Below are 21,157 nucleotides of genomic sequence, written 5' to 3' on the forward strand. Positions count from 1 at the left end.
TAATATTTAAAAGCCAAAACTATCTCAGATATCTGTAAACCAGCTACCAATAACAATAAACCTCAGGCACCAAAATTGTAAAAAAAAGGTATTTTTTTTCCCTCTTCTTCCATGTACAATATGAATGTGTAATCATATAGGTCAAATTTTTCTAATAGAAAAAAAGAAACAGAAGCTGCTCTGATGTTCTCAATTTAACTTAAAGATTTTATAGAGAATAATAATTCTTTAATGAATATTATTTTAAGAAAAAGCCCACTTTGGCGTATAATCCATGAAAATGTACAAGCTCATAGTAAGACTACAATCAATGCTAAGTGTGTAGTCAAAGAAGGAAAGACTGGATTTTGAGAAGTAGAATGGACAGGAGAGAGAAGACTCAAAAGAAATTAAAATAATCTGCAAATGCAAAAACAAGAATTGAAATCATATAAGGGAGGCAAGAAAGTCTTGAAGAGAGAAGATTTAAGTAAAAGGGGGGAAAAAACATTGGTATATAATGAAGCAGTCACTTAAGACAAAAGTAGCCAGACAGATAAAGAGCTGGCATGTAAACTGCAGAGCCAAAGTTAAAATTAAATTTTAAAATTATTTAAGTCCCTAATATGTTCAACTATCTCGTCTGGAGACAGCAAAGATATGAGGAAACTAATGTTTATAGGAACTTCTACATGCCAGAACCTATGCTAAATGATTTAATAACTGTCCTGGATTTACAGGATGGGATATATATGTTTATACAAGAAACTATAACCCAATAATAATGTACAGTAACTAACAGAATGAATAACATTCCAAATGTTGGGAAAAAACCAAACAAACAAACTGAAATTAATGGCCAGGAAAAGCGTACTGTGACAAAGATCTCCAAATTAGTAGAGTTTAAGGTGGAATTATAGGAGATCTGAGAAATAAAAGCTAACCATGGGCCAGTAATAAGAATGTAGAGTATTCAGAGATGATGTGATAGTAGAAAAATGAAAAGGAATGTTAGGTTCAGCTAGATCAAACACAGCTAAGTTCAAAGGCCCTCAAAGAACCTCTCTGTGAACATAAGAAAGTATGGTCAGATGAAGGTCTAGTCTGTGGCAGGCAGTATTATATAGCATTTAGTAAGCCAATAAGTAGGCAGTAACTATAATTATTCATGTACATATATAATCTAATTATGAATAACCTAATTATATCTACAGATGATACATACACTGTATGTACTGTGTGTATGTATATATATATACATACATATACATATATTATTGCAAATGAAATACAAGTTTAACACAGAGCTTTTAACTGTAATTAGGGAGCATAAGTTGGTATTAATGCTTTGGTGTCTGAATTTGATGATTCCAATGTAAATGGATTTCAGTTATCATGGTTTAGTTATATAACACCAGTTCCCTAACAACATGGGTAAACTAAAATTTACTGTGAATAACTGCATAGAGTACAAACTTGCTGCTAGCTCTTCAGTACACAAATCACTACGTAATATAACAGATGTACACCATGATTATTAACCAATCACATTATGTATGTCAGTGATTGGTCAAAGTACATTTGTTATTCATTTCATGCACAGACAGTAAAGCATGTAGTTGTGTTGCCTCCTCATGATAAATCCACATGACATTTTACAAAAATCAATAATCTAAAGAGAGAGTTGGACAGCAAAAATAAAATAAAATAAAAATGCAGTAACAAAACAAAAAAATGATAAAGCTGGTGGTGAAATTAAAAGTAAATGGAGTTATAGAACAAAGAGCTGACTGTGGAAATGTTGATACTCTACTGTTCTAGAAGCTATAGATATGCAGCCAGTGGAACTCAGTGAAGGCAAACCTACTGGCATAAAGATGAAAGTGGTTGTAACAAAAAGGATGACAATATCCCAGAGGAAATGATGCTGGCAAAAAACTTCATAGTAAAAGGAACTCGTGATGGTATTTCATGACATTAAAAGTGCAAGGGAGAAGTGTTGGAACCTCATCAATACTTACAATGGAGTACAGCATTATGCCAAGGTACGGAATAGATGCTCTTTTGTATTGCAAGTTTGTATTGCAAGTTATATGATGATAAGATGGCAAGGGCTATTCAAACTATAATGAGATTTTTAGAATGAAGTGAGACACTTTAATTCTCAGTGTTTCTAATGTTTTAAAGTATAATGTACTAAATATTAGTTTTACTATATTTTTCATTTCCCTACACATTTATAATAAACAGTAAGAGAGTTTTTAATGTTTGAACAAACATCTTTTTCCAGGTCACAAAACAATGGTAATTTTCCTCACTAATCTTGATAATCATTAAGGTCACTTTGTGGTGCTTCGGCTTGTCAGTAATTTTTACGGTATGACACTACTGTGAAAAGCAGTGACTGTCTTATATTTAATAGAAAAGACAATGCAATTTCAATGTTCCTGTCTCATTAGAAAAATCCTCAGAAATCTAGACTTGAAACAAAATTTGAGAAAGCTGTATTTTTCTATTAATAATTGCCATAAAAATGTTTAAACTGATTTTGTCAAATCATTTAAATTTTTAAATAGAATATTTCAAATGGAAAACATATTTCACTTAGTTATATGTGTGATATGTGTGCATTTTACTTTTAATCTACCACCTTGCAAAAACATAAATTGGATGAAACCAAGAATGTTGCAAAACCTCTTGTCATAATTGCCATCTATATCCATATTCTACTATTCCTATCTACATCAGCAAGACCCACGCAAAGTAAATTTAATGTTCATAAGAAGATAATCAAATATTATTAGTGGGCATAGTATTTCCTATTCAAGCAGTAAAGAAACTAAAGAACTATCCCTGATAATAATGACAGTAAAAGGTGATTCTTAACTTTCACCATGCTACATTTAGCATTCCTATGTATTTGTTTCTCATGGCCATACTCTCAATATGACTTCTACCCTGTTTCTAATAGAAAACACTGCAAGTCAACTCAGAAAGGAAGTTAGGAATAATTCTAAGTAAAATATATAAAATTACAATGCATAAGATCATAAAAATTCAGCTACTGCAACAGTAAACAAATTCTGAGGATACAGACAACAAATGTACTTGGCTAACGCACATACACGTGCTAAAATGGCACAAAACGAAGCCTCAGCATAGACCTCATCACCTATAAAATTAACAAGTTATTAAAAAGAGGTTATTTTTGATAAATGGAAGTTACCTTTTGATTAAGATATTAAAATTACTCTCATTAGCATTAGAGGAAAACAAAGCTAAAAAAAGATATTATAACCTGTGTACAACATTTTACACAAAAAGAACAGTAACACAAGACACCTTCTTGCTCTTTTGCCTTTTCTCTCTTTGGCTGTGTCTGAATCCACAATATCTGCTCTAAGGCAGTCCAAAGTCCCTGAAAATGAAAGGTGTTCTCCAAAGTACATTCGGTAGCAGAGTGGCATTGCATCCTGTGACTGAATCCCTGTATGACTGAGAAGAGGTTTGAAAACAACCTAAAAGACATAACACATTCATTAATTAGCTTAACTTATGATTCATCATTTACTGTGGCTTTTTTCTTACCCTACCTCGATACATATATCAGTACTGTAGTGTGACGAAAAACAAAAAGGACTTGTGTAATAAATATCACTCTAATTTTACTTAAAACTTGACAGTATTTTTCAGCACCTTATATGTGCCACTCATCTTCAAATTAATCGCAAGGACAAAGATTCCTCCATCCTTCCTAAGTGTCTGAAACTACAAGCAAAATAAAACAGTGAACTAATTTAAACCATTGTACTTGCTTTTAAAAAGGGCATGAATATATACTGTGCTTCCATAAAAATTTGGTATATTAGAATAGTTTATCACCTTCCTATGTTAATACAAAAACATTTCATATGTAATACTATGAATATCTGACTTCTTTTTAAATGATATCACTTGGTTGTAACAGTCATTTAACATTTATTTCGTGACAAAAATACTTCCTTTACGTTTTAAGTATCATACAAGCTTACGGAAATACAACACCATGGTTACATCTCTTACTAACTGATTTTGTAGTCATGAAGAGCTAACCCAAACAGAAGCAACCATGTGTTCAGTAGTTGATCACTATAATCACTCTGCTTATTCTTTGCTGCATGGTTCCTTTTCCTCCTTCCACATCCAAAATATAGGTGCTATCCAGTACTTTCCATGGCCCTCTTGTAACCCTTTCACTGTACATCTTCCTTAGTGACCTTTTCCTGAAAGCTAAATGATACTATTAAAATGGACAAGAGCCATTTATGTATTAAGACCTAAGTCTACATGTTCAATTATCTCTAGGTCAACTATAGTTAGTTGTCTCTATAGTAACATTTTTGTTATGTGGAGATACAAATTGGCTAAATAACATAACTAGAAAGCTAAATTTAATCTTGTCCTTTAGAAGGCTTTGTTTGTGCTTGGGAAGACAGGCTACTCTTGTGAAGGTCTAAAGGCCTAGAACAGAGAATTCCAACAATTGTACACTAGACTGGAACCTTGGGGAGAAATTCCCTCTCCCTTATATACTTGCTTGGGATATTCTTTCTTGGGTTTTACTCTTTCATTCTAATGGAAAAACTCTTCCCTCTTCAAGGTTCGAATCCTCCTCCTTCTTTTCTAACGTTTGTCATTTATTTATCCCCTACCTTGTTAATCCTCCATACCTATCAGAAACTTTGATTCCTGATTTACTTTCCTCTTTTTCTTTCCAATCCCAATTTATCATCCTGAATGACTTCTTTGACCATGCAGATAACTCAACCAACACTTCAGTTCCAAAGTTATGTGACTTCTTCCCCCATAATCTTGGCTTAAACTCCATTTCAGCAACTTCCTAGATTGTTTATATCTATCACCTCATTTTTCTTGCTACATCTGCTTTGGGTCAATCCTCTTACACTCCTATAGCTGAGCTGCTAGGAACAATGAAAGGAAATAATATAATTGCATTCATTGGTACCCCAACACTAACCTAAACTCTTAACTAGGCCCTTAGCACTATTTGGCAATCCTTTTAGGGAGTCTATGGTAAGCTCTCTTTCATATTCACTCCAAACTGTACACGTATCTAAATCACCTTACAGAGTTTTTTTACTGTATTATTTAATATTCATGTTTCTAGTGGACTTCAGAATCTTATATGTAAAACAGTATAGCTATACCTAAAAGTATGTGTTGAATGCTAATAAATACAATTAACGTATTCTGTAGGCCGAAACAACAACAAAAAGGTTATTTATTTTCCCACTCCCCTTGAATAAAAAAAAATGAAGTCCCTAAAAACTACGTAATGAATTGGAGAAGTAAATCTCAAGAAAATTTAAAAGTGCCTGACACATTTCTCAACATAAATTACCTTCTATTATAAGAGAAAATTGAGGCTACCAATTTGCAAACTTACCTGTATAATTGTGAACTATTCTTATTCCCTTCTTAGTTCCTCAGAGGAAAAAAGTAATTTTTTATGTCTAAAACATCTCTATTGAGTGACTCTAAATTCCAACACTCCTCATCCCTCTCTGAATCTTGCTCTATCAGTTTACCCTTCTTTTTTCTTTTTCTGATCGGGATCTTCCTAATTCCTCCTAAGTATGTATACTGGAGTCTCTCTCATCCTGAAAAAATAACACCTATCAATACCCCTGGTCCCGCTCACCCACTTGCCTTTTGATCATTCGGACTAAGATACACATTTCAAAGGATTTTGCTCTCCACTCTTATATTTGATCAATTGAATAAGACCTCCACATTATTATGCCTTTACTTTCTCAAAGCCACAACCATCTAAGTTGTGTCGTTTACCACTTACATGAACTATTTCAATAACTCATCTTTTCAACTACTGTGTCTCTACTTCAATCCATTTAACACATTGCTACCCATATAATATTTCTACATGTATCGTTCTAGTTAATTCCTCTGCTCTAAAATCTTCAGGGCCTCCCAACTGCTCACTCAGTAAAGTCTTACCACAGCCTTCTAAAGGACAGGATTAAATTTAGCTTTCTAGTTATGTTATTTAGTCAATTTGTATCTCCACATAACAAAAATGTTACTATAGAGACAACTAACTATATACCACTCTTCTGTTTAATGCATATCTACAGATGCTAAATTTGCATTTGTAATTAACCCATGTACTTTTAAAAGGCTCCTCTATTTTTGCACAAAGACTTTAGACAGACAAGAACAGAAAAAAGATTTTCACTAGAATTCCAAGGTGCATAAGACTGGATGGTTCCAACTGCTAAGAATTACCTAATGAGGGGTTACTATTAGTATGGAAAAACAGACTGGCTTACCTGTGCATCAGCAAGCTGCACAGCAGGAAACCCTTGGTTGGCTTCTTCTACACCTGCCACATCATCCTGACTAGTGCTATGCTGAGAATGTGTTCCATCCAAAGTATTCTGGTCACTAGACAAGACGGTGTTGAAATCTGAGGCTGAGGGTATTGTAGGAAGATTGGGTGCAACACCTACAGAGTAAATGTTCAAGAGTAAAATCTGTATTATGAGGAAATAAAAACAACATAAAAGGGCACAGCAAAGGAAACTTACAAAGCCCACATTACAGCAGTATTACCAGACCATTTAAAATGAATGAACGAAAAAAAAAAAACACACCAGCACTTTTTGGTCATTTTACAGACATGATTTAATAATAAAAATGAAATTAAACTAAAACTTGAGGAAATATCAGTCATCCTCATGCATGAGGTCTGTATTACACAGCTAGTAGGTCCAAAATATAGAATTTTATGGCTGGAAGATCTTTGAAAAGCATCTGATATCCCCTCAGCTTTGCACTGAGGAGCAGAGTTACAGACAGCAGCAGGGCAAAAGCCACAGATGTCAAAGAGTCCCACATATAAATTTCTTCCCAAATATGCTTTCCCAAGGCAGAATAAAAGTAAAATGGTGCTATTTCTTTCCTCTGTATTCCCTTTATCCTCTAACTCCCCAGGCAAAGGATCCATGATAAAGAGGAAATGTTCTTTTCTGGTTTTCTCGAAATTTAAACTGTGTAGTAGTGAGAACAATGCTAGAACAGTGCTGAAGCTGGCAGAAACACTCTCCTATCTTCTTCAACTAAGAGCCAATGCTAAGAACTGTAATGCAGTCATAATTAGAATCAGTTCCAGACTCAAGAGTGATCCACATACCAGCAAAACAAAGGACTGAGTAGTCACTTATCAACCACATTTCATAGTATCATATTTTTTATATGACTAGAATTTGCTAGCAATGCAAATAGCTGTTACATGGATTAATTTCAGCTGCCTGCAGTACCTAAGATCAAAGTCTACTTCACATATGCTTTAAAAAAAATTTTTTTTACAATACATGCATCTAATAAATTTGGAAAAGTACCCCAAAAAAGAAAAAATAGAAAATGAAGTGTGGCACCACTTACGCTTCTGGAGATAGCCACCAACATTTCTTGGTGAATTCCCTGCTAGCATTCTTTATACGTATTCTTTTAAAATTAATAAATTGTTCTCATTTCCTCCTCAAAAGCAAAATCTTATTCTATTCTCTCCTCTTAGTACCCCTTTAGGTTTAATTATTTAAGTAACTTTAAGAGTAAAAGAATGTTAGCTATTATTTCTCAGAGGAACCTGAATAAAGTATTTTCTGTATCATAGGTACATTATGCCATATTCTTTGCATTTTTTCATTTACCTCCTTTTGGTATTTTTTTTTTTTAAAGATTTTATTTATTTATTTGACAGGATAGAGACAGCCAGCGAGAGAGGGAACACAAGCAGGGGGAGTAGGAGAGGAAGAAAGGCTCATAGCAGAGGAGCCTGACGTGGGGCTCGAACCCATAACGCGGGATCACGCCCTGAGCCGAAGGCAGACGCTTAACCGCTGTGCCACCCAGGCGCCCCTCCTTTTGGTATTTTGAAAATTAAACCGGCCACATTAATTGGACGTTTTAAACTCTTTAAATTATATATGATCTCACATTTGACATATTTGTCTTTCCACAAGAACACCAACTGATTGCTTACAATTCTCTCAATTCAGTTTTAACAAAGGCATTTCATAAATAGGTGAAATTCAACTAAACAGTATTAAACATGTGAGATTCTGTGAAAAACAGAATTTTGTTAAAATTAACATATGTCCCTTAGGCAGTTAAGCAAAATAACACGGTAACTCAATACCTGATGGAAGACTATTGTGTGCAGATTTTGTTACAGGAGATTCTTGTACCACACTTCCACGATTACCCACAGCATTTGACATCCAATTATAGAAACTCACAGATGACGGCTCAGATAGCAAGGGATGTTCAGATAGCATGTCAGTGGCCATTGTATTTCCTGAAAATAAAATTTTATTGAGTATAGTGTTACTTATGTAATAAGCAGAAAATGTGATTTATGTAAATATTTTTTAAAAGTCAGACTAAATTGTCTTTTGTAGATGTTTTCAAACTCACTGCATGATATTGGTATTTGGCTATTAAGGCACTAATAAACAACTTATTTTTAATATAACAAGAAGAAATTCACTGTTGGATGGTTTAGACATCATCCCATACCATGACTAGGTTGACAGTAATATCAAATGCTGCAATTTAGAAATGCAAACTAAGGGCATGAACACCAAGTTACAAACGGAACAGTTTCCCAAAATACTTTTTCAAAGATAAGGTGTAATACATAGATTAGTTATGCAACCAAAGTATAAAGCAAAATAAACTTTAGTCCTATCTGTTTGTTTGGTTTTTTTTTAATTCTCACATAGAAGTAAACTTGTAATTGTCAAAACCAGGGATGTACCCGTTCTCGTTAGGGAGCTGCTTTTTACAGCTGCACTACTTCTTTGAGGAGTCCCTTCTAGGAGGTTGTGCAAGCTTGGGAAGCTTCCAGTCAAGTAGCTGAGTAGGCTCTCCTTCCTTGGACTCTCCTTAACTGGCATCCCAGCACGTCCAACATGCACTGGAGAATCTGTGGCAGTGTCTCCACTGGTATAGCTCAAAGAATGATAAGGGTGAATACCCTACAAAAGAAACAAAACAGGGGCCTTTTTATGCATATAAAAATGACTGCTAAAAACTACTACTACTATTACTGTTGCTAGTTACTATTCACCAAAACAGATTGTGCCTACTAGGATTGTGGTGAATCTCAAATGTACATAAAAATGTTTTAAAACTTTACAGTACAATACAAAGGACAGCATTTATTATCATTCACTTATTTTAACAATGAATTATTAATTCCCTTTGAAATCTGAAGAGTGTGTCTGGTGGCAAGATTTCTATCCCAAAATTCTTAATACTATACTACTCTCGTTGGTACCCTGATAATGAAAATCTGTAAGAGATTCTCTGTAGAGTTCTAATATGCCAAAAACAATTTCCAGCAATTCCCTGAGGAAAATTAAAAAATTACAGAATTGCCCATTTCTAACTGTTCTGTCACATCTAAGGTTAGAATTTCAGATCCGTTTAAAATAGCACAAGAAAAGACTATACAGACAGAAAGATCCTAAAAAAAAGAGATCTGAAACAAAGCATTGCAATTCAATTTTCTGGAGGACTTTTATAATCCATAAACAAAGGAATGTTTGTGGGGTTAGAAAAAACCATCAAACGGGAAAAAAATCTGAGACTGATTAAGGAGTTGAGAATTTAAAAGTATCCTGGCTTCAAACCATACTATAGAAAAAGAATAAGCCTAATAGTTCAAACTTTTAAAAAAAATGTATATTAAACTATCATTGAATGTTTTAATTAAAAGAGCAATACTTACATAGAATAAAAATTTAAAAGCACAAAGACAATTCAATAAATCATATCCCCTGAGCTCCAGTCTACTAGATCCCTTCCCCCAGAAGTACTCTTGTTTCTTATCCTCCTTAAATAATTTATAACTATATAAGCACATGTACATATTTATCCTTTTTTAACACACAGATACATATTGTCCTATATTTTGTTTTTACTTTAATACAGGCACTTTGGTGACCATTCCATATCCACTTAGAGATCTACTTCATCTTTCTGAAGTCTTCACGGTATGCTCTCTGAATCAGGGTACACTAGTTTATTAGTCCTCAAATGGTTAGTCATTTATGTTCCTTCCATTATTTTCCTATTATAAACAGTGTTGTGAAGAACATTATTGCACATGTGTCTTTAAGCATTTATAAGCACTCATTTCTTTAGAATGAATTCCTGGACATGAACATACTGGGTGAAAGAATATTTTAAATTTTGATACATGGGGCGCCTGGGTGGCACAGTCGTTAAGCGTCTGCCTTCGGCTTAGGGCGTGATCCCAGCATTCTGGGATTGAGCCCCACATCAGGCTCCTCCGCTAGGAGCCTGCTTCTTCCTCTCCCATTCCCCCTGCTTGTGTTCCCTCTCTTGCTGGCTGTCTCTGTCAAATAAACAAATAAAATCTTAAGTAAATAAATAAATAAATAATAAATAAATTTTGATACAAACTGCCAATTGTGCCAATTTACACTCCTACGAGTACTGTATGAGAGTGTCTGTTTTCCCTTATCTTTACCAACATACACCATTCAAATATATTAGTGTTTTCAATCTGAATGGTGGAAATGGAAATTTTAACTTACATTTCTTTAATTATAAGAGGATACATTTTCATATTTGTGTATGTATTTCTCTGTGAACTGCCCATTAACAATTTTCTATTTGTGTTTTTCTTCTTAGTTATTACAAAAAGATCTTTATATATGAGGAAATTAGCACTTTGTCATATGTCTTTCTATTTTGCTTATAATACATTATTTTTTCTGTGTAGAAATTTTATATGTTAATATGGTATAATTGTTAGTAATTTACCTTATGGATTCTGAGTATTAATGTAAGTCTATACCCAAACTTTCAAAGTTAAAATATTGTCATTTTCATTGCTCAAAGGAAACTAACAAAACATAAATAACCCATGACAACAACAAATAACTTACATGCTTATTATGTGCCAGGTATCGTTCTAGGCATTTTTCATGTACTAACATTAATTTCTTAACATCCACATTGTGGAAAAAGTTACTACTGTAATCTCCATCTTACAGATAAGGAAACTGACACATAGCACAATTAAAAATTTGTTCAGTCACAAAACAACTAAGTGGCAGAGGTAGAATTGAAACCAAGGCTCTCTGGCTCCCAAGGTGGTACTCAACCACCTTGGTATATACATGTCTTACCAAGCACTGGTTAAGTTTCTTAAAACAGTGTAATTAAAATCATAAAATAGCCTAACTCAAACTGCATATTAAGTTGCTAATCATGTTCATGTTCAACATCAAAGTATTTATTATTACTCAATTATTAAATTAATAATTCTTGAATATAAAATACTCTTTGAATATTTAAATTTAAATATCTAGTATTTGAATTTCAGATATCAGAAATTTAGGTCTTCTCTGGAAGTCTACTCTAAACAGGAACAGCAACAATGTACCTTTATTTTTAATGCAGAGTCACTATGCGTATGAGTTTTAGAAAGTTTCCTCATTATCTCAGCTCCTGTTACAGGTCCAGAGCTACCAGGTGGAGGACGGTTGGCTGTTCCTTCTAGTAGCATTGTGTGTTCACTGACCGTGGCTGAAACAGTTCAAAAGAGTAAGTGGGCTATAGATTATCATTTGCTTGAAACATCAACCCCAGTGTTCCTGATGGTGTAACTACGCTCAACTTTACATATTCCTTGAGTAAATAAAGTAAATTAATTAAATTTCCTTGAAATTAATTGTGGAATCTGCTGTAATATCATTTTTTGTCTTTCTTTTGCTCTCTCAACCCCAATCTTCTCGCTCAGTCTCAAGAAAGAACAAATAGCTTGTATTCAGTTCTTCCACATCCCAGCCAAAAGGTTTAGAGAGAAAAAAAACCAAGTAAGCTCAAAGTACAGAACTTTCAGATTAACCCAGGAATTTGAAGATAGCTAATTAGAAGGGAGCCAACATGGGGCCTGATATTACAACCCTGAGATAGGACCTGAGCTGGAATCAGGAGTCGGATGCTTAAGCAACTGAGCCACCCAGGCGCCCTTCCTCATAGCATATTCACTTTTAAGTATAAAGTTTTTTTTAAAAGACGATTAAAAAAAAACCTGGGTAAAGTGTTATATATCAGTGTTTTGAAAGCTCTAATTTTAAGGCTACTGTCCTTTTTCATGGTACTTTTAACACTTTTTTCCAAAATATCATAATTCAATATTATTAAATATTACATGTTGTGATAACAAAAGTTTACCTCTGAAAAAGCATTAAAATGTGCACATATATTTCTGAAGTGCATATTTACTGTCTGTGTTCTGGCACAGGCATGATGCTGACAGAATTATAGGATGAATGCATGACTCTAAACATTACATAAATGCAGAATGAACCAGGCACCAGGTAAAATTCAAAGACTCCTTTAAGTGGCTTAGGAAAGATGATGAACAAATATAAATATGACTTTTATTTTTTTCAAATGTAAATGTTAAAGTTAACATGCTTCACTCAAATATTCTAGCTATGCAAAGATGTCTGTTATTGTACAAGACAGCCTCGAAGAAGTCTACCATATTTCATGAAATTAAATGTAAAAACCAAAAGTCAGTATAAAGATTCCAACATTACTATCATTTATTTGGACGAATACAAGTCATACTTGTATAATTATGCCATAACGTTTTCAAATCTGGGACACAAATGATTAAAATGATCACATATGTTACCAAGGTATAATATTTGACTAAAATATTTACAAATTACCTGCATCAAATTCAAATTCTGCTCCATCAGCACTGGTGTCACTTTGAAGACCACCTCCATTGTCTAGCCCAAGTCCGTCTTCATGTTCATGGTCCACAGCTGATTGAGGTTTCAGTGGCTGAGCTGGTCTGTGTAAGCTAACTCCTTTAAAGGCTGGTGTCACCACAATAAACTTCATCCACTGTCTTGCCAGTGCAACTAAACCTTTCTTTAAAGTTACCAAAGCAGGAAGTCCATCACTCTGTAACAACAATGATTAATAATGTTACTATTTAAAGTGCTTTGCATACATTTATTCATTTAAATCTTATAATCCCCATTTAGAGATGAAGAAACTAGAATTTATGTGTTATAATTTGTCCAAAGTCACAAAAGAGAGTATTTAAAGCTGATAATAGAACTCAATCTCTAAACACAACATTGCATATTTCTGTCATAAACAATGCAGTACCAGGTGAATAAGAGGCTAAACATGGGGTGCAAAATTGGGATTCTCCTTAAGAAGCATTCAATCCACTTTACCTTTTTTGTTCCAGTGAGGAAATCAAATGTATTTTGAGCTACCAAGAGTATTCATTAAACAAAGAGGAAATGAAATTACACCCTTCAAAGATTAGGTAACCACCATTATTTTAACATTAGAAAAAATAAATTACTATGGTTAAATGCTGGACACAGATGGATTTGTAACTGGACACAGATGGATTTGAAAGTTAAATGTATTATCAGTAACAATTACATAATTTAGAATATACTTTATTCCACGTGGTGATTATAAGAAAGAAAATTTGGCTTGGCTATTTTTCCAACTGGAGCCTTAGCCTAGAAGGAAAATATCCAATTCCTCTCCATCCCCTTTCCTATATTCCTTGTGTTAAGAGAAATGGCTCTAATTGAAGAGATCCATTTATTAAATAGCAGAAATCACCTCATTCACTTTTTGAGGAACATCAGCTCCTTAAAGCCTGTCCTTTCATTCTTAAACTCAAGAGCCATCTTGTGTTTCTTCCTCTTACATGAAAAGCTTATCTCAGCAGAGCATCCATCCATGGGAAATGCCTGCCATTCTCTCTGTTTCTGAGTCTCTGCCTATGACTAGATAGGCAAGTTAGCCTTGCACTGTGGACCTCCAGTCTTCATGTCACAGGATAGGAGTAGAAAGCACTACAGTAGTCTCAGGTCTAAGTACTTTTTTCAAATCCACCATTTACTCTTATTGGAGGTTATCAGAAGTTTGGCAATTAATAATACTGATACATACTGATCCCTAATTTGGCTAAACCCCTTAAATATTTTCTATTGACCAAAAGCTTGGAAAGAAGAGAAATTCTCAAGTTCTAAATCCCTAATGATGAAGTGTTATCTTCTATAGTGCTTTTCTAGAGGCAGACATATATTGTATTCATTTTGTATTATTAAATATTCTCCCCTCAACCATTAATTAGCCCTTAGTAAACATTTCTATGAAATTTCATGCTGGTGATTCTTGCTTGAAATTCTTTATACCTTTGGCTTCTAAGACATTTTTTCCTGATTCTCCTACCTCTTTTTTTCCCTACTCAGCATTCTGTGTAGCTCTACCTACCTTCTTTTCACCCCACTTTAATTTTGGTGTTCTTCAGATATCCACTCTCGACCAGTTTCTCCCTCAACACACCATCATTCCTAGAAGTCTCATCCATATCCACAGCTTCTAACACCTTCATGTTGGCAATTCCCAAATCATTCATCTGAGCCCACTGCTGTCTATAAGCTTGTATTTTTAACCATATTTTTCCTTTGGACTTCCCATCTGCATCTCAAACCCTGTAGGCCGATAAATGGCTCCTCAAAAGGACAGGGGCTTCTTCTTCTTTCTTTTTTTAAGATTTATTTATTTATTTTAGAGAAAGAGAGAGATTGTGACCATGAGCAGAGGGAGGGACAGAGAGAGGGAGGATGAAAAATTCCCAAGCAGACTCCACATGGAGCCCAATACAGGGCTTGATCTCACAACCCTGAGATCATGATCTGAGCCGAAACCAAGAGTTGGACACTTAACCAACTAAGCCACCCAGGCATCCCAAGAATAGAGGCTTCTTGAAAGCTAACATATAGTTTCAATAACTCACCATTGTAGCATCATCAATGATGGAGTAATTTGCCTGGTGCAGGTAGTGATGTAGTATATTGCACAGTAAACATGAAGGATTTTCTTGGAGAAAACGGGCAACTTTTGTAAGTCTGTTGTATTTACTTCTTAAGGGAAAATGTACACTTTTATTCTGAAAGCAGAAACAACAGACTTAGAATGATGTGTCAAAGAAACTGCAAATAGAAGATATCCAGTAATCAAGAACTTCGCAGGTCTGATGTTTTCCAACAATGATGAACAATTAGAGATTATGTTCAACAATAAACGGGGTAGGATACCCTGTATTGTTGCTAGACATACCTCTAATGCTTCTGTCATTATGCATCCCATAACAGCACAAATTCTTAGGGTGCCCTCAGTTTCTAATTTGTTTAAGGATGATTTGAGTTGATCGATGGGAACAAGCCATGCACCAACAGCTGGAGTTGCAGTGCTTAAAAGGTTCAGCTGCCTTTGAAAATTAAAAAAAAAAAAATTATATATATATAAACAAGTGTCAAGATTTGTATTTCAAACAATCTCCCATACTTACTGTACTTAGTGGCTATTTTACTTAGGCAAAATTACTTTTCATTTTAGCTACCAGATAAATTATGAACATATAAGTAGAAAATGATAGAATAGATAATAGAAAAGAAGGAAAAATATTAAAACCTATTAGAGGTAAGGGTAAGAAGTTCATGGCAGGGTGACATAATAGTAAAACAGGAAAGAAAAAGAGTCAAGATAAGAATGTCTACAGAAGAAAGACGGTAAGAAGGTGGCAACCCTAATGCTAGATAGATCCTAAGAGTAATTTAAAAAACAGAATTGTATGTTATTTAAATGAAGAAAAATCAAAGAACAGTATTACATGTTTAAAACTTTTTACCTAGAAAATGCATGTGTAGGAGATCTCACATTGGTGGGAGCTGCAAAACTAAACCAAATTTCCTTGATGGTCAACTTCATGCTACATGAATCTGGAGGTGGAGGCATTAGAGGTAGATCTTTTTTCAAATCATCAGATTCAACTCCTTCATCCTACATAAAATAAAAAACCAAAACCTTATAATGTATAGCTGCTTAAAACCACTAGTGCCAAGGTTAATGTTTTAAGCACAAAATCGTCCCATCAAATCAAGTTCTACAGATGATACCTTTATATGAACAGGTAACACAAACCGTGCTCAGCCTAACCCTGATTCTGAGAAATACCTATAGATCCTTGAAGCTCCAAGGAGCACCGTCTGAAAAACCAGCGCGTTGTAGTAAGCCATAAATCACAGATCTTAGAACTGAATGTTTTTCCTGATCATGTCATTCAGTTACATTTGTTTAGGGATGTTTAAGCATTATTTTTTCCAGATGAAGAAAGTGAGAGAAAGAGGTTTTGTGACTTGTCCAAGGTCATACAACTATTAAGGAGAATGAGTGATAGAATCAGTCTTCTGCTTCTTACTACGATCTGGTTTCCATTCCATTTTAACAACATATTTCAAATTCCCAATAAAAAGTGCCATAAAAATACTAGTGTAGTCCATGTTCAAATAAATAACACTCTACAATAAAAAAATTATTAGTTATATTATTATACTAGCAATCTGAATCAGTCTTAAGAAATAGTATTTTTTTTTTTAATGTATAATCACCACTCTAGAATGCAGGGAGGTAAGCATAATATTAAAGAAACGAACAAAAAAGTCTACTGCCTGTTATCTCTCCTCACAGCTCTCTAATTCACTTTTAGCTATTACTGGTCAAGATGAAGAAAAGACTGGCATTTTCTTGTGGGATGATTAAGGAATGAAGAGTATCCACAAAATATCTTTGATTCCTAAGTGCTACAAAACAATGTGAACTATAGGCAATAGTAATTTCAAAGCTAGCAGATGCCAACTGTAAGTCCACATTCTTTATCTGCAGCTCTAAACCCATAACATTCTGAGAACTCTAAATATTTTTGTGTAAATGTGGCATTAAAACCTGACCTGAATTTGATGAGAGGCTATTTATTCCACTTGGAATTTTTATGAATGTTGTGCTGCAAAAGTATTTAAATATTTCAAGATGGAGTGCTGTCTCAGATTCCACTAGGAGTTTATATAACATATAAAACACACACCATATTACCTTTCTGTTAGAGGTAAAATCTGCATTCTCAAATACATATGACCTGTGGGTTTCAGACAAAGCTGTGAGCTAGTCACTAACGTATACAAAAGACAGAGAAGACAGTCTTTAAAAACTCAAAATTTTAAAAAGAGAAGGGGGCTTATAGATAATAAGCAACTAATTATAATAATATATGAAGCAAAGCAATAATAAAGTTGGACTTAGGTTGACTGAATTTTTGGTACCTATGGCACGTGTAAATGATGATAGCTAAAAGGCCGCTGCATACACTTCTGGACCTCAGTTGAAATGTTGGTGCTAAAAGCATAACTGATGGGAAAGAGTTAGTGTCATCAAATTATGGAGCAGGACTATAAAATGACAAAATGAAATAAATCAGGGTGTGGACATACAGCAAAAAAAAATGAAAGAAAGAAAAGAAAAGAAAGTAGCCAAGAACAGAACATGGAGGAAACACCCACATTTAAGGACAAAGAACTGAATTAGGACATGGACCAGGAAAAGTCAGAGAATCCAAGGAAAGCAATGTTACAAAATTAAGGGACATTCAGGAAAGACAGGAAGATCAGAGAGATCAAGGGAGACACCCGAGTTTCTGTCAAGCATTTCAGTGGGATAGAAGGAGAAAGAAACAACCGCTGGGCTTTTCCCAGCTCTTTTGGTGAGTAGCTATTGTATTTTTTAATTTCCTTAATTAAAGTGCCAATCCCCAACCACCACTCAAATACATCCGAAGACCTCACAAGAAAATTGTGATTAAGCTCTTGAACTATGCATCAAACAAAAATAAATATTTCAAAAAATAATTACCAGAAACCTGGAATTCAGAGGTGATTATGCCAATGAATGATGGATATCCACGACATTTCTTAATTAAAAGTTGGTTTCTTTCCTGATCTTCAATTGGTTTAATTTCCAAATGATCAGAAGTGTATGTATGTATGTGTTTAAAAATAACATTTACCAAATTCTTACTATGTGCTAGACACTGAGGTAAGCCTTTCAGATGTATTATCTCCTTCAACCCTCACAAGTCTAGAAGATCAGTATCCCTATAATACTATTATAGACAAAGAAACTTTGAAGAGGAAAAAACTTGCACCCATCAGTTAGTGGTACAACTCTTCCGTAATCTAGAATTTTGAATATTCTTATTATTGCTATTATTAATCATCATGACATTCTACCATAATAAAGATAATAAATGAGTTGCATATAAGGTATCCTTCAGGACTCTAGCTGAAATGGGTGAATATTGACAAAAACATCTAGAACTTACATGAAATACTACCAGTGACAAAACTAAGTATTTACATGAATTCTGCTATATTCCTTGAAACAACATCAAAACAATGCCTACTTTTCTGAAATTCTATTAATTAATTCAACAAATATCATTAAGTGCCCAATATGAGCAAGGTGTTAAAGCAAGGTACCATGATAGATATAAATATATCTATGGTATGGTACCTATGCTTCAAAAATTATATTCTAGTAATAGCATAATTACCAAAATATCTTGACCACAATTTAAGTAAAATTCCAAATATTGAAAGAAGCAAATATATTCCAGAAATTAACTTTGAACTGTGTATGCAGTTTTGTTTTTTTTCAAAGCACTATTATCATTAAAAATTCACCAACTTGTTCATCTGAAACAGAATTTCCATTTAAGTCTGAAGAAGGGCTTATTCGATCACAAGGAAGATTATCATCAGAGACATCAGTATTATAGCCACTGCCAGTTGGAGAATCAGAAGAATTGTTGGATGTCAGCACTCCACCTCTTTCTGTGATACTAGCTTTACCCATAATTCCAAAAGTATTATATAAAACAGCACCAGACTGTCTTCCTCCTATAAGAATGAAAGAATATATTTATTAAAAATAGTGGGTACCTCAAAACTGTACTCACGGTACCCATAAAGATAAAAAATAAAAATAAAAATTCATAAAGATCTTTTTTTCTCATCAAAACTTGGCCCTTATCAATGAAAGTTATGTAAGAATGGACTATCAGGTAAAGAATCATAGACATACTCAATTACTATTATATATATATGACTAAACCTAAAAGTCATATTATATATACCTCAGCCTTCCTTTTTTAATATATTAATAATGTAAAAGAAAACTGTATATAACTGTAAGTTATACAACTGTAAGTCAGTCTGTCTCACTGAATAAAGGATTTACAGTATTTTCATCCTGCAAAGCTCTACTAATCAAAAATCCAGTTTCCAAAGACACAAACTTTCAAAAGCTGGGTGGCTCTATATTTTATTCAAAATTTTTTTTCTGAACCACAGATGTTTTTGTTCAGGCAGTGATGTTTTGTATGTCTATATGCTCTGTTAGTTTTGAATCACACATTGAAGGGAAAGTCCCACTCACACACAACTGGGATGGAGCAACCACCCTGGTAAATAATCCCAGGTCCCAACTTTCTGTTTAAATATGCTGATTCAGGTTATTCAAAGTCACAATTATTCAAAACGTTTCAGCAACATGGGGCCAATTCATCCCTCACTTAAGCAGAAATGAAAAAAAAAATGCTTACCTTTTATGGTTAAATTTTCAAGTCCACATTCAAACATTATCCACCCCCATTTTTCTTGGCTGGGACCTATTCGAGTTACATCTGGAACAGCTTGCTGATCAGTTTCATCCACAAAAGTAAACTCATCCAACTCTTCAAGAGTAAATAAAACTTTGGACTTCTCAAAAGGAATAGCAGTGATGGCACAGGTACCAATATCTATTATCGAAAGAGAAGAAAATGACCATTTTTAAAGACAGGTTTGTATTTAAAAAAAAAGAGAAAGTAAACATTTGGCACAGTGTCTGTCTTAAAAAGATAACTTAATACTCTGTCAAAAAGAAAGGTAAATGAAGCAACGAATTTCTAAAATAATGCCTAATGTCCAACAATTTAAAAAGCGCCAGAATCACACTGACATAAAAGGGAGAAAAAAAGATTCCAAAATTAAGAAATAATTGCTCAGAGGCAGAATGAATTCATTTCTGAAAGATTATAGGGTACTCTAAAAATCTAAAGTAAAAAAAGCTCCTGAATAATTCAGCTTCATAGTAAACTATTTGTAAATACTTTCTCATCATCTTACAAAATAAAAAATCATTTTAATTAATTACCCAGCTACAGGAAAAACATTAGAAAATAGGAAAATTATAGCTTTTACTAAAGGATTGCTTTATGCTAACACATTTTATATAATTACAATTCATAGCACACATTGCCATAATTCCACCACTTACAATATGCGATATGGAAACTAACATCCTGCATGTCTGAAAAGTTTGTATTTTATTTACTTTTTTTCATTTCTTTCTCTGATTTCAGCTAATAAATACAGAAAAGCAAAAAAAAAAAAAAATTTAAAAAAATGTAAATTTACCACCCAGAGATAACTTGTTTACATTCAAATTAAATTTCCTTCTAGCTTTTTAGAGATTATTTTACAAACAAACCAGCTTTGGTTCCCATATTTCAAGAAACAGTAAACCATGATAATTTCCTGAGGGCATTAAAAATTCTTCAAAGATATTATTTTAATAGTTATATAATACACCATCATATGAAAATACTATATTTCACATTTATGATTAAAAAATCTTCCTGATCAGAGAGTAAATATTCACTTACATTTTTCTATGATTTTCTCATTATTTATTTTTTATATTTGCCTTTAATTCCATGAACTTATTCTGATGTATGATATAAGGTGAGGATTAAACTTAAATTTTATTTGAACTTTTTGATTAAGTAATACACTTGCATAGATCAAAGATCCAAAATGTGTGAAAGGTATACAATGAAAAGCCTCTGACACCACACCCAGGAATCCACTTCCTCTCCCTATAGGTAACAAACGTCATTAGATTATTGAGAATCCTTTCACAGACAGCTTATGAACATATAAGCAAAGACAATTACATATTTCCCTGCATTTTTATACAATGTTTTGTCTTTGATGACTTTTTTCTGCATAGTGTGCCTTTCAAAATTCTATTTAGTTACTTCTTATGCTCATTTTGCAAGTACAAACTGGTTACCAGTGCAAACTACAGAGCTAAGAAAAGTCTTTTTACATTGAAGCCACTGTATTTT

The 21,157-nt window shown here is 33.6% G+C and overlaps 1 protein-coding gene across 6 annotated transcripts in view; it reads right to left on the bottom strand.

Moving 5' to 3' along the window:
- KIAA1109 (KIAA1109 ortholog) overlaps nucleotides 1–21,157 on the bottom strand; it is a 193,467-nt gene that overhangs the window by 75,402 nt on the left and 96,908 nt on the right. For all 6 annotated transcript variants that reach the window (XM_034661658.1, XM_034661659.1, XM_034661660.1 and 3 more), the window contains 11 exons: nucleotides 19,589–19,786; nucleotides 18,673–18,884; nucleotides 15,785–15,936; nucleotides 15,214–15,364; nucleotides 14,891–15,043; nucleotides 12,780–13,020; nucleotides 11,480–11,622; nucleotides 8,819–9,038; nucleotides 8,198–8,356; nucleotides 6,327–6,502; nucleotides 3,322–3,497 (listed from right to left, as the gene is read on the bottom strand). In XM_034661658.1, coding sequence (XP_034517549.1) covers nucleotides 3,322–3,497; nucleotides 6,327–6,502; nucleotides 8,198–8,356; nucleotides 8,819–9,038; nucleotides 11,480–11,622; nucleotides 12,780–13,020; nucleotides 14,891–15,043; nucleotides 15,214–15,364; nucleotides 15,785–15,936; nucleotides 18,673–18,884; nucleotides 19,589–19,786 — 1,981 coding nt within the window. The remainder of the gene's footprint in view (nucleotides 1–3,321; nucleotides 3,498–6,326; nucleotides 6,503–8,197; nucleotides 8,357–8,818; nucleotides 9,039–11,479; nucleotides 11,623–12,779; nucleotides 13,021–14,890; nucleotides 15,044–15,213; nucleotides 15,365–15,784; nucleotides 15,937–18,672; nucleotides 18,885–19,588; nucleotides 19,787–21,157) is intronic.

The sequence above is a fragment of the Ailuropoda melanoleuca genome, chromosome 5, assembly GCF_002007445.2.
Source record: "Ailuropoda melanoleuca isolate Jingjing chromosome 5, ASM200744v2, whole genome shotgun sequence".
In the NCBI taxonomy this organism is placed as follows: domain Eukaryota; kingdom Metazoa; phylum Chordata; class Mammalia; order Carnivora; family Ursidae; genus Ailuropoda; species Ailuropoda melanoleuca.